At 34.0% G+C, this 13,158-nt stretch overlaps 1 protein-coding gene across 1 annotated transcript; it reads left to right on the top strand.

The window, feature by feature from the left end:
- Positions 1–767: 767 nt before the first annotated feature.
- LOC135215672 (glutathione S-transferase Mu 2-like) lies at positions 768–13,094 on the top strand. Its single transcript, XM_064250615.1, has 5 exons — positions 768–926; positions 3,441–3,581; positions 7,350–7,529; positions 12,466–12,564; positions 12,802–13,094. The coding sequence occupies exons 1-5, from the start codon at positions 891–893 to the stop codon at positions 13,003–13,005; spliced, it is 660 nt and encodes a 219-aa protein (XP_064106685.1). The 5' UTR covers positions 768–890; the 3' UTR covers positions 13,006–13,094.
- Positions 13,095–13,158: the final 64 nt, after the last annotated feature.

The raw sequence follows: 13,158 nt of genomic DNA on the forward strand, positions 1-13,158 counted from the left end.
TTTAAATTAGCCTTTTCCGAAGTGCATTTAAAGTAATGTATAATAAGAACAAAATCTGAACAATATCTGAATTTATGTAGACGAAACATAAAAACAGGCACATTCAATTCTGTTTCAATATCAATTGAATTCAACTGCGAGTCTTCGAAGCCCGAAATTATCAATCTTCCTTGTTGCCAGGGAATCATTCTCTCTCTCTCTCTCTCTCTCTCTCTCTCTCTCTCTCTCTCTCTCTCTCTGTCACAATAAGAGAAACAGCTCACCTACAAGTTTTTCAACTCATGCAAAATGGAGTTATATTAATATTATTTTCGTTCCGAGAGAATTCTAAAGAAAAACAGATGAATACCTCTCGTAATCATACATACTTATCTCTCAAAACTCCAGGGTAGCACCAGAGAATGAATGACACAGTAGTAGAGCATGGTTACTATGTTAGTTTTAAGGTCGCTTAGTCACAGTGATAGAAAAGATTAAACGTTATCAGCACTATCATCGAAAGATGATGCGTCATTCCACAGCTCCAGTTTGTAATCTAACGATGACAATGCAAAATGACGTAAAACGTTACCACATTCCTTCAGTTACTTAAATATAATGATAAAAATATTTTCTGGGAGTAGCCTAATCATGACTGGAAATAAAATGTCTTACTTTAGATCCCCTTTCATTAAATGCCAAAGCACATCCTTGCGCAGATGGCTCCTCCTTTTGTCGTCTTTGTCCAGTTGAAGCTGAAAGGTGATTGGCGGAATCTCTCATAAATTCGTTAGGTTGCAGAACAAAGGATTTGCTGCCACCACAACCGCTTTGGAAAGACAGAGAGCCTCTTTGCTATCTTGCTTTCAGAGGTGTCTTAACTGTTTTCCGTTTAAGAACTCATTCCCACAATGGTGCCCATCCTTGGATACTGGAAAATTCGAGGGGTAAGTTTTCTATTGACCTCATTGTAAAGGTGTTTTGATTAATATAAGGCATTGTTCTTTGGGAAAACGCTATATTGTGCTAATAAGCAACACCGAGAGAAAGACATTCATATCTCTCTCTCTCTCTCTCTCTCTCTCGTATTACATGTTTATATATATATATATATATATATATATATATATATATATATATATATATATATATATAATATAACAATATACAATATACATAAGCATTTGTGAATCTGGATGCATTCACTCAGCGCCACTGTGTTGATATTCCTAATTAAAGTTTCGGCTGTTTATTCTCAGGGCCAATAGTTTCATTCAAGTGGAGACATGCACTTGAAACTAGTGTAAAGAACCGCTCTGTCATCCTTACGGAAATGGTTGCACACTTCAGCGAACAGGTTTTTTGACAGAACCATTTTTAACCTCGGCGTTCTAGAAAATACCACTGTCAAAACTAATTGCCCTCCCCCTCCCCCCTCCCGCCGGGGAATTTTGTAATGTTTACACTCGGCATCGGTAGTCTCACTGAACTGTGGTAGTGCGATTACAACGCAATTGCATTCTGACATTTAAATAAACAAGTATAAAATGCGCTGAAGTTTCTTCTGCCCAGTCGAGTTTACTGTCCGGTGGTGGCCTCAGCCACGGTCCCATGCAACTCTTATCCGCGGCCCATGAAACTCAGCCACGGCCCGGTGATGGCCTATGTTGAGGGCCCCTATAGCGTCGTCAGAAGGTACGATTATGGCTAAATTTAATCTTAAATACAATAAAAACTACTGAGGTCAGATGACTATAATTTGGTATGTTTGATGACTGGAGGGTGGATGATAAACATACCCATTTCCAGCCCCCTAGCACTGATAATTTATAAGATCTGAGGACGCACAGTTGGACAGACGAAGACAGCACAATAGTTTTCTTTTACAGAAAACTGAAAGTATCTTTGATCTCAAGAAGAAATTCTAAGGCAGCAAGAAAGCGACTAAAGAGCTTCTGTCCTCTACGAGCTTGCTTTCATTACTATGTTATCAGCGGTCCTTGTTACTGACTTCAGCTCGTATAGAGGAAAAAGCCTTTGTGACGTTTCACTCGTCGTTATGAAAGACAGGCGGGACGAAACAGGGGTTTGTAAGCGTCCAGGCATGACCTATAAAGAAAATCATCTTTGACTGATATTCATCAGCAGAGGAATATGTTTACAGATAAATAATTGAGAGTAAATAATCTTTCTAATGCTCGTCGTTTTATAGATAATAGCGATGTATTACGTTTTGTTCATAAACAAAACATGATTCAAGTTATTCATAGCTCATGAATAACTTGATGTAAACGAATCGTTCCCTTGCCACTGCCCATTTCCGTTGATTATTAAGTACTGTTGCATCAGCAGACAGCAAAGCCTAGTTATCAACACAGGATAGGAACATAAAGAAATGAAATTACTAAAATACAAAAAGTGCAACCGAGGACAGCTCAGTCTGGACAGTCTTTGATGCTTCAGTAGCAATGGTAAAAACAACAGATTATTTTGTGTGTAACTGTGTATCTGTCTGTTGTTGTTTTTGATTAAGCTGACCTTATGCCAGCACTGGCTCTTGCTCGTAATGTATTTGTCCGTGCTGGTGTCGGGTATCGTTATTGGTGTAATATATGAATGACTCTACCAAAGACATTGAACGATGATAAGAAATTAATTTATCTTAAAATCAAAGGAAATATTAGCTATATTAAGTACTGGGTAGTGAGCTTGACAGACCCCTTTGGACGAACCAGGCTGGTGAAACCACTTAGTAAAATATTTCAAAAATATTTCAGCAAAGGTAATAAAAGTGTATTTAATTAAGTCCTCCTGGATTAAGCAAGTATCCATCAACAACCTGAAATTGATGCTTATTAGAACAACAAAATGAGTAACCAAACTCAAAGACTACATCCGACAAGTCTCTCTTAAATTTGAAGAGAAGCTAGTCACGTCGCCTGATAACTTAAAAAACATCCATTCATTCATTCATTCTCAGATGCAGCCTTTGAGTGGAAGACTGACACTGCATAAAATAGGAGAGAAGTTCCAATACACCGTGGCAAAACCGCCTTTTTTTTTTTCGGTGTTACTTTGTCAAGTTTGTTATCGATATATAAAGTGAAATTTTGCTAACCTTCATTTGTTTTTAACTTTAAATATTCTATTCTAATGTCTGTGTAAATCCCAGTATGCCAAAAGTACAGCTAATGAAGGAATGCGATTTGTGATCTAAAGAAATATCCATGACATAATAAAAAACCTGTTTTGAAAAGAGACAGAAAGTCATCCCGATCAAACTAAATTATGTACCGAACTGGCTAGGTATGATGTATAAATTCACTAAAGTTAATAACATCAGGGAATATCAAACCTTTGCAATGACAAATTTATAATGGATATTTCTTTTTGTTTTCCTGAAGATGAAATGCTTCTTTCAAGCGCCCGTAAACTGACAATAAATTGCTTTCTCTTTCCAGCTGGCTCAGCCTATAAGGTTCGTCCTGGAGTACGGTGGCGAAGGATATGACGAGAAATTCTTCGAAGCAGGTCCTGCACCCGACTTCGACAGGTCAAGTTGGACTTCTGTCAAATTCACTCTCGGCCTTCCGTTACCTAACGTAAGAAACGTTGTTGTGACGTTGATTTTTAGGGGGTGGTTCAGAACATTACAACGTAACTAATGAAATGTACGAAAACTCAAATGGGAAATAATGTAGAGGAATCTCCATTAATGTTCTTGTAACATACAAAATGCATAAATTCGTAGATACAGACGCATTTACACAAAAGCTCGTATATCGTCATATATACACAGTGCGTATGCTTATTGTGCAGCACCTGACCTGTTATGTTATATATATATATATATAATTAATATATATATATATAATATATTATATATATATATATATATGTATATAATAATATACATATTATATGATATATATATATATATATAGGTATATATATATATACATATAGTATATATATATATATATATATATATCATATAATATATTATAATGTATATATATATATCTATATATATATATATATATATGTATAATATATATATATATATATATATATATATATGTATCTATATATATATTATATATATATAGATATATTATTATATATTATATATATATATTAATATTATAATATATGTTGAGTATATATATATATATAGTATTATATTATATATATTACTATAAATATATAGATAAGTATATATAATATATTATATATATATATTATTATTATGTATATATATATTATATATATGTTAATTAATAATATATAATTGGTATATATGATAATATATATATTAATATATATCATTATATAATCAGTAGAGGTTCCATAGTAATATTCTGGTTTTTCACTACGAAATGTATTTGCAGAAACATTTACAATGCCTAGAGCTTTCGTCCATCCTTCTGTGGACTTGATCACTAACTAAATGACAGACAACATTGGTGAAGAAATCGAAATAAATATAAACAACCAAAAAATTAGAAACAAGCTTAAAATATGCGAATAAGTCCCATCCCAGAATTCTCTGAGATCTTCGAGGCAGGACAAAACGCTGGTCTTCTTATTGAATAAAATCTTGAGGGTCTGTATCCGAAAGGTAGTTTGTAGAACAAACTCTGGAACGGGCCCTAGGGTGGTTATCTACATTATCAGTTTGAAGGAGGCAATACACATTTCTGAAAATTTTTAATTCTGGCCCTTTTGCAAATCTCTTCACTTAAAAGTAAACTATTCATAATGCCAGTATTCCCCTCAAAGGTGTCATTCAAAGGGATGAGAGCTCTTTCCACAATCCTCCATGAGGTCCTATCCCCACTCTTAGAGATAACTTTGCCTCCCTTGAAGTCAAGGACAAGATCAGAATCCCAAGGGAGCTTAGCAATGGCGCTGTAAACGTTACCCAAACGGCAAGCTGCAATATGTTCACGTTTCTCTGGTCCAAGGAAAGACCACTTTCACCATTATAGCATCTGTCAGTCTTTACACACTATAGCATAGACTCCGGCATCGGTGTTTGGTTTTCTGCAACTGTTTTGATAAATTTCTTTTTAAAGTATTAGAGAATTGAAAAACTACGCTATACCCATGTCTTTCTTTTCTAGGATTTTTAGAAACTTTTCTCAGGACATGATTATGCGGAAGGGGAAGGCGTTTAAAATTAGGAGTTGAGCTGTGTTCCCTAGGATTATAAAAGATTCTTCTGGGTTTAGAAAGACATTTGTCAATAAAAAAAAAACCTGTTGTAACATAACTTTTTGAAAATCGTAGTCAAGAATTCAATATCCTGGCCAATGAAGCTAGGATCACAAACTCGAAACGCTCTAAAAAAACAAATTGGTCAGAACGTTACTTTTGATTTTCTCTTCATGATATGAATAAAAATGTTTTTACGTATTTGTGTGAGTAGTTTTCCTGAAAACAGAAAATTTAAGAGTCATTCGCATCATCTCGGTGAATAACCAAGTCGATTTCACTTTCCACTGTAAACGTGATGGATGGCATAAAACTATTCCGTTGTAAAAGATGCTGATCAAAACATTCGGCATCGTCCTTAAAAACAATAAAGATATCATTAACATATCTTACCAATATATTAGGTTTCAAATCATCTGGAAGTTTGTTCACAAAAATTATTTCAAAAATTTCATACAAAGATTAGCAAAAACAGGCGACAATGAGGAATCCATGGCAACCCCTGCTTTTTGTTGGTAGAGATCTCCTTCAAACTCAAATATGGTGGAATCTACAAACGCCTTTATGAGCTCACAAAGTTTATTAATATGAACAGATGGAGTGAATTTTCCTTCTTTAGTAATTTTGACCAAATTAGCTAAAACAAAGTCAGAGGCACATTAGTGAATAATGAGACGATATCCAGACTATACATAATTCCATTCAAATTTTTACCTATAATTCTATCAGTGAAATCAAGATTATATTTCAGATGGGAGCTTCATATATTTTTCCCACCAAGTCACTTAAAACCTCTGCTAACCAAGAAATTAAATCAGCTTGAGGAGTATTGCAGTTTGCTACAATAGGCCTCAAAAGGATGCCCTCCTTGTGGATTTTTGGAAGATCATAGAATTAACTAAACGAGGGTAGTTTTCTTATCAATTTACTAAGAATAACATCTTTCATTTCTCTGGCAATGTTAAACGTGGACTTATTATCAGAAATACACAGAGCTGCAGAAATCTTAATGTAAGTATAAACATCACTAAGCTATCTATCTGCCCTAAAAAGTTAAGTTGACCTACTCATGACCACCATGCTAAATTGGTGAAAGTGGTTGTTCCCTGGACCAGAGGAAACGTGAACATATTGCAACTTGCCGTTTGGGTAACGTTTACAGCGCCATTGCTAAGCTCCCTTGGGATTCTGATCTTGTCCTTGACTTCAAGGGAGGCAAAGCTATCTCAATCCCTTTGAATGACACCTTTGAGGGGAATACTGGCATTATGAATAGTTTACTTTTAAGTGAAGAGATTTGCAAAAGGGCCAGAATTGAAAAATTTCAGAAATGTGTATTGCCTCCTTCAAACTGATAATGTAGATAACCACTCTTCGCCCGTTCCAGAGTTTGTTCCACAAACTACCCTTTTGGATAACGACCCTCAAGATTTCATTCAAGAAGAAAACCAGCGTTTTGTCCCGTCTTGAAGATCACAGAGAATTCTGGAAAGGAATACGACCCCATGACTTGTTCGCATATTTTAAGCTTGTTTCTAATTTTTTTTTTGTTTATATTTATTTCGATTTCCTCACCAACGTTGTCTGTCATTTAGTTAGTGATCAAGCCCACAGAAGGATGGACGAAAGCTCTAGGAATTGTAAATGTTTCTACAGATGTATTTGGTCTTGAAAATCAAGAATATTATTGTGGATCCTTCACTTGGTCACTTAGAAGCACGACACGGTGTTTTTCATATTGCATATCATATATATATATACTATATGTATGTTTGTATGCGTGTGTGTGCGTGTGCGCGTGCGCGAGTATGTGTGTATATATATATATATATAACTATATATATATATATATATATATATATATATAGATAATATATATACTATATATATTTTTATATATTATATATATGTATTATATAAATATATATATATTTATTTATATTTAGGATACACATATATATATATATTATATATATATATATATATATTATATATATATAGTATGTATACATATATATACTTATATATTATATATATACATATATATATATTATATATATATATCATATATATCATATATGCATAAAGTGTTCACATGCTTGATGCCTAATGAATGCACCCTGATAATCAGATTGCCGTTAAAATCTTTCCAGCTTCCGTATTACATAGACGGTGACGTCAAGCTGACGCAAAGCAACGCTATCCTGCGGCACTTGGGAAGGAAATACGATCTTTGCGGGAACACCGAGACTCAGAAGATGACGGTGGACATGCTGCTGGAGCAAGGGAAGGATATGCGGATGGCCTATGCCCGCCTCTGCTATTTGACATACGTAAGGCATCATGTAATGAGGCTCTGTCCTCTGATAGATTCACTTCTCTTTTCATGTCTTATTTTCCTGGAAGAAGACTAAGACGCAGTCTGAGTATCAAAATGTTTTTGAACTAAAAGATATGTTAAATATTCATTGCAATTATCGGTTAAGTATATGTGAAAAGAGTTGTAGAATATCAACACGTTTATATATATATATATATATATATATATATATATATATATATATATATATATATATATACATATATAATATACATATATATATATATATATATATATATATATATATATATATATATAATACATATATATATATATATATATATATATATATATGTATGTATGTATATGTATATATATATATAAAACATACATACATATACATAATAATATACTACATATACTATATATTATATATATATATATATATATATATACATGTATATAAATAAAGGTATAAGCCACGAAGAAAAAATAAACAACGGAAACTCCGTTGTTTATTTTTCCTTCGTGGCTTATACCTTTATGTATGGATTTATCACGTTCCAAACTTTCGTGATCCAGTTATACATACATGTATATATATATACATATATATATATATATATATATATATATATATATATATATATATATATATATATATATATATATGAGAGTGGATGAGTGGATTAACCAAAGAGGACGGGGTTAGAAATAAACATATTAGGGGTACAGTAAAAGTCACTGAAGCATCAAAGAAAGTACAAGAGGCAAGGTTAAGATGGTATGGCCACCTGATGAGGAGAAAGGAGCAACAAATGGCAAGAGACGTGATGGACGTGGAGGTGGATGGAATGCGAAGGAGAGGAAGACCTAAGACCAGGTGGAGAGTTTCCATTAGAAATGATATGAGGGAGAAGGGAATACGGGAGGAAATGACACAGGACAGAGGTAGATAGAAGAGACTCATTAAAAACAGCGACCCCGATTAGGGATAAAGCTGGGAAGAAGAAGACGATATATATACACACATATATAAATGCTAAACAGCTCATCCTGACCAGGAGTAAGTACATCGAAAAAGAATACTGCGAATATAATAGCCGTATTCATACTTAAACTGTTCAATAACGATGACACCCTGTACAAAATATTTCCGCATCACTAAATTCCCTGTACATCTACATGGGAGGCGCATCACCACTTCATATAATCGGAGCCCCCTACCCAGACTGCGTCATTCACCTCAAAATTACTCACTCTCTTGCACTTCTTGTAATATGCTAAGACCCTCACATCCCTCGACCGCTTTAGCGTCATAATTACAGTTACTTGGTCCTCCTCTTCTTGTCATTCCAGTTACTGACTCGATTTCCACTCTTTTTATCATCCTACCTTCATTCATTCTTCTTGTGTGACCAAAGACTCGCAAAACCCTTTGAGGCATAGTCTCATCTAAACATCGTCTTTCTGTTTCCACCATAACCACTGCGGGTATGTTCATCTCTACATAATCGTCAGATGCAAGAAAAATGACATGACTTCAGTTTGCATGCAAAGAATTGTGTAGTGTGGGGTTCGAAGGCAAAAGCAAAAAGTTTGAGCTTAGACAAGGAAGAGTGCGCGACCATCGACTGTTTATACTAAATCAGCTATATGAAAGGTTTGAAAGTAAACGGAGGAATCTGTGAGCAGATACATAGACCAAAAGCAAACTTAAAGCAGAAGGAATAGCAGAGGAATAGTGGATGATGCTGAAGATGAGCAATAGGAAATTCTGGTTATGGGAAGAAAACTTTTATTACAACAGGTAAATGGGAGAGATGTTGGTTTGGTGCAAAGAGAATCTAAGACAAGGTTGTATTATGCCCCCACCGTTATGTGATATCTTCATCGACTGATTGTTGCAAGAGGTCAGAAAAATATATTAGACATCACTGCAAAACTGGGTAATATAGAACTCGATCGTGGATGATATGTGGAATATTTGACATTTGTAGATGACGTGAAACTTTCAGAGGTCATGATGGCAAACAGCAGAAAGCTGTGAAAAAGTTTAAAAGGCTTTACAAAATCGAAAATTGATGGTAAATGAGAGCAAATTAAGATTATTAAACCTCTAATAAATATGAGACAAATTCACTTTGAACAGTGCATTTTTTAATGCTGCAATGAACAATGGATAAGCATATTTTTGACAATGCAAATTCCATCTTGTAGGCACAGGTCTGCATACTATATCAGTTTCAGCTCCCACCCCGAAAATTTTCATTTTGACTCAGGATCAGCTGCCTTCCTGTAGTGTGTTTGATTCTCGTCACTTCTCCCTTAAGTAACTTTACGGTCCAGCCTCATGCAGAGCCCTACGTCTTTGATGTTTTGTGGATGCAACTCAAGAACTTCTGATCTGATCTAGGGTGACAATGAGGCGATTCACCAGTTAGTTCTGATGACCACATCTCTTACATGATCTACATAGAGCACACATTATGGAGTCAGGGATATTTACAAGAAAGTGACACAATTAACACACTCATTAGATGTCCTCTTGTTATTGAGCCATACTCACGACAGAAACTTAAACGCGGCGAGTTGTGTAATTGGCAGATGAATTCAGTTGAATTTTTGAGGTAGTTCAGATAATCATTTCAACTGAAAATTCATCATACAGGTAAGAAGAAGAATCAAGACCTCAAAATTATAAAAGGTATAGAGGTTCAGGTAGCAAATGGGGCTACTAAGTAAGGAAGAGGCCAATAACTATCCGGCCTATAAAAACCTGACAGTTTTTTCAAGGAGAGAGATAGCCAGCTGTGAGAGATATACATATATATATATATATATATATATATATATATATATATATATATATATATATATGTATGTATATATATATAATAAAAGGTGCCCATAAAAACACCAAAATATAGAAAAAAAAGTACTATATTTCAGAGACTGCTGTCTCCCTCTTCAGGTAGATGAATGAGAAAAGTTTACGGTAAAGGTGGTATTTATACCAAGAGGTCCATCCACAGGCAAGCCAATTTAGGTCACCCCAGCTGATAATCTTCCTTTAATCTTCTTAAGTGTTGGTTGAATGAAAACGTTGTCGATCGTCTCTGAAATCCATGCTCCTTTTTAGATGTTCATTACCTGCCTCTCTTTTATTAAGGCCGATTCCATCATTTGACTCTTGTACCAGCAGTTGCTGCTATAAATTACACGTGACAAATTCCAGTTTTTTCTATGGTTATGTTCATTTATATGGTTGAAAATAGCCGAGTTCTGTTGTCCATACCTAACTGACCATTTGTGTTGTATTAATCTCTAGGGAAGTGATTTTCCTGTAAATCCGATGTAAGGTTGGTCACAGTCCTGGCATGGGATTTCGTATACCCCAGAGTCTTTGGGAGATGTCTTTTGTTGGACGTTAATCAGGGATTTGGCTAAGGTGTTTGGGTAAGTAAATACAAAAGGGTTCGATTTTCCGAGGGGTGGGTTACTCTCTTAATCGTGTCCAGGTGGGGAATTATTATTTTATTGTTGGGTGTATCTCTGGTCTTGTCTTTAGGGGGTCGGTAGAAAATTACGTTTGCTTTTTGAATTGCTTTCTCAATTATATGGTCAGGATACTTTAAAGACAAAAGTTGCTTGCGAATTAGTTCAAATTTTTTTCCAGGAATTCTGGGGAACAAATTCGTAAGGCTCTTAAGAACAGGTTGCTAGCTACACCTATCTTGATAGTAATGTCGTGATAGCTAAAGTAGTGAATGTATGAAAGTGAGAACGTTGGTTTTCTGTATATAAATGAACATAACCATAGAATAAACTGGAATTTGTCACGTGTAATTTATAGCAGCAACAGCCGGTACAAGAGTCAAACGATGGAATCGGCCTTTATAAAAGAGAGGCAGGTAATGAACATCTCAAAAGGAGCATGGATTTCAGATACGATCGACAACGTTTTCATTCAACCAACACTTAAGAAAATTAAAGGAAGATTATCAGCGGGGGTGACCTAAATTGGCTTGCCTGTGGATGAACCTCTTGGTATAAATTCCACCTTTTCTGTAAACTTTTCTCATTCATCTACCTGAAGAGGGAGGTAGCAGTCTCTGAAATATAGTACTTTTTTCTCTAGATTTTGGTGTTTTTATGGGCTCCTTTTATTAGATGGAATTCTGTTGTTACAGAACATTTTTACCAGTATATATATATTATATGATATATATATATATATATATATATATATATATATATATATATATATACATACATATGGAACTACGGCTTTTATACCACCGAAATCAAGTACGAAATTATTAGTTTAATGATGATGAATATTAATTAAAAGTACTAACAAAATGAAAATAGAATTATTTCCAAGTGGCTTATGTAGATGAAATACCTAAATGTGATTAGCAATGATAGTTGAAGGAAGCTACAAGGTATCGCCAATTGCTCTATACATAATAAATGAAAGACTATACGCAAACTTTCTATATCATTACCATGTATGTACACCCACATCATATATAAAAATTAATTATATTATATTATTAATATATTATTTAATAATATATATATTATTTAAGTTATATATATATATATATCATATATAATATATATATCATATAATTATATATATATATATCTATATATAATATATCGTATATATAGATATTAAAATACATATTAATATATATATAAATATATATTTATATATATATATATATAATTATATATATGCGTGTGTGTGTCGTGTGTGTGTGTGTGAGTGTGAGTGTGCGTGTGTATAAATGAGACTGGACCTACATCCAGTCTCTCACTTTTTCACCTGTGGTGGTGGGTGATAAAAAAAATCTCTCGGGTTAATACTATTAAAATCATATATATATACATATATATATATATATATATATATATATATAATCTTCCTCATATTGCAGAGCCCAGAGACTAAGAAAGAGTACCTAACCAACCTACAAACAACCTTGAAATCATTGTCAACTATCTTGGGTAAACAGAGTTGGTTTGCTGCTGATAAGGTAAGAGTTGAGAATTTTCGATAGCCGTCGCTGATAAGCCGATGATATGTAAGATACCCCACTGTTTGTAAATTAAATGAGTATCTGTTCTGTATTTATTCTAGCATTCATTATACTTCCCTTTCAATTTTTTTATTGTCTTTTCTATTTCCTCTTTTGTAAACCCATCTTGTAATGCTCTTTGTTTCTTATACTTTGGTATTTAATTCGTTTCTTTGTTATAATTCTCTTTGCCAGATAACACTGGCGGACTTCGTCTTGTATGAAGAATTTTACGTCAATCTTGTGTTAGATCCGACTTGTCTTGACTCCTTCTCTAACCTCAAAAGCTTCGTCAAAAGGTTCGAGGATATTCCGGCCATAAAGAAGTTTATGGCTTCTCCAAAATACATCAAAACTGCCCTCAACGGTCCCATGGCCAAATTTGGAACTGGCAAATAAGGAGGAAATTGAAATATGTCTGTTTGAAGACAGGAGAGCAAGAAAGTGAAATTGTTGATGATAGTACTATAATAAAACTGATGAAAATATTTGTTAATTATTTCTGATCCTCAAGATGAAAATAATCGTGTTTCATGTCTCTCAGAGGCTAAT

This window comes from Macrobrachium nipponense, chromosome 5 (genome assembly GCF_015104395.2).
Source record: "Macrobrachium nipponense isolate FS-2020 chromosome 5, ASM1510439v2, whole genome shotgun sequence".
NCBI lineage: Eukaryota > Metazoa > Arthropoda > Malacostraca > Decapoda > Palaemonidae > Macrobrachium > Macrobrachium nipponense.